This window comes from Pundamilia nyererei, unplaced genomic scaffold (genome assembly GCF_000239375.1).
Source record: "Pundamilia nyererei isolate P.nyererei 1_Seehausen unplaced genomic scaffold, PunNye1.0 scaffold00012, whole genome shotgun sequence".
NCBI lineage: Eukaryota > Metazoa > Chordata > Actinopteri > Cichliformes > Cichlidae > Pundamilia > Pundamilia nyererei.
Genome location: NW_005187413.1, coordinates 3,939,890 through 3,940,910, shown reverse-complemented (window position 1 = coordinate 3,940,910; position 1,021 = coordinate 3,939,890). Strand labels below are relative to the sequence as shown.

Genomic DNA, 1,021 nt, shown 5'->3' with positions numbered 1-1,021 from the left:
TATATATATATATAGCACTGCAGGGAACATATTAGCTAAAGAAAAAACTAAATCAATATGTATCAAAATTTTGTGGATTTTATTTTAAAATCTCTATTATATAAATGACTATTTCAGATCATTTACAGCCTACAGGAAAGGTGCAGATCACTGGAGACATTTTTCAGTTCACTCTTGATGTGAGTGAATTTTCTCCAGAGGATGTCATCATTACATCCTCCAACAACCTAATAGAGGTGCATGCAGAGAAGGTGAGCCCTGCAGTCAGGCTGGTGTAAAATCAGATGTTATCTGTGACAGTAACTTAACTGATGGCCTGAGTTATATTATTAAGTTATATTATTCATTTATTTAAATGAAATTAAAGCAATGCACTGGCTTTAGTTGTTTGATTGTGTGTTAAATTTTAGAACTATTTGTCTTCTTTTGTTGTGAAACAATACACTTTTGATTCAGGACCTGAAATTTGGATTTATATCTTTTGCTGTCTCTATGGTGTTTTCTTTGAATTTGATGGCTTGATGGTTTCATTGATGGTTTAACTTTCTGCTTTGTTCTGTTCTCATAACCTGTTTTTGCCGTGCAGCTGGGTGGAGATGGAACAGTCACAAATACTTTTTCCCACCAGTGCAAATTGCCATCTGATGTGGACCCCATATCTTTGAGCATGTCCATGGCGAGCGGTGGGCTCCTGACTGTCAGGGCTCACAGAGTGTGTTAGTGTATAATTTCTGTGCATTTCAATTAAAACACATCAAGCCTCGTTTTATTTGAACTGTCTTCTTTGCTCCGTTGTATTTTGCCTGCTGTAACCTCAACATTAAGTGACTTACAAATAGAGTTCGATGGAGTTTAGCGACCTCAAGTGTCCGGGGGAAGGACTGGGGGAAAGTTTTTTTTAGAATGTAACATTTATCTTCAAATGGGAAGGAAATATACTGAAACATATAGTTGTTGAAATAAATGCAAATAAGAGTAAGTAACCTTTATCATATTAAAAAATATCAACTGTAAAATATCC

The 1,021-nt window shown here is 35.4% G+C and overlaps 1 protein-coding gene across 1 annotated transcript in view; it reads left to right on the top strand.

The window, feature by feature from the left end:
• The window catches only part of cplane2 (ciliogenesis and planar polarity effector 2), a 4,157-nt gene that overhangs the window by 379 nt on the left and 2,757 nt on the right, over positions 1–1,021 (top strand). Inside the window, exons 2-3 of the mRNA XM_005724752.2 lie at positions 199–251; positions 587–683. Coding sequence (XP_005724809.2) covers positions 199–251; positions 587–683 — 150 coding nt within the window. The remainder of the gene's footprint in view (positions 1–198; positions 252–586; positions 684–1,021) is intronic.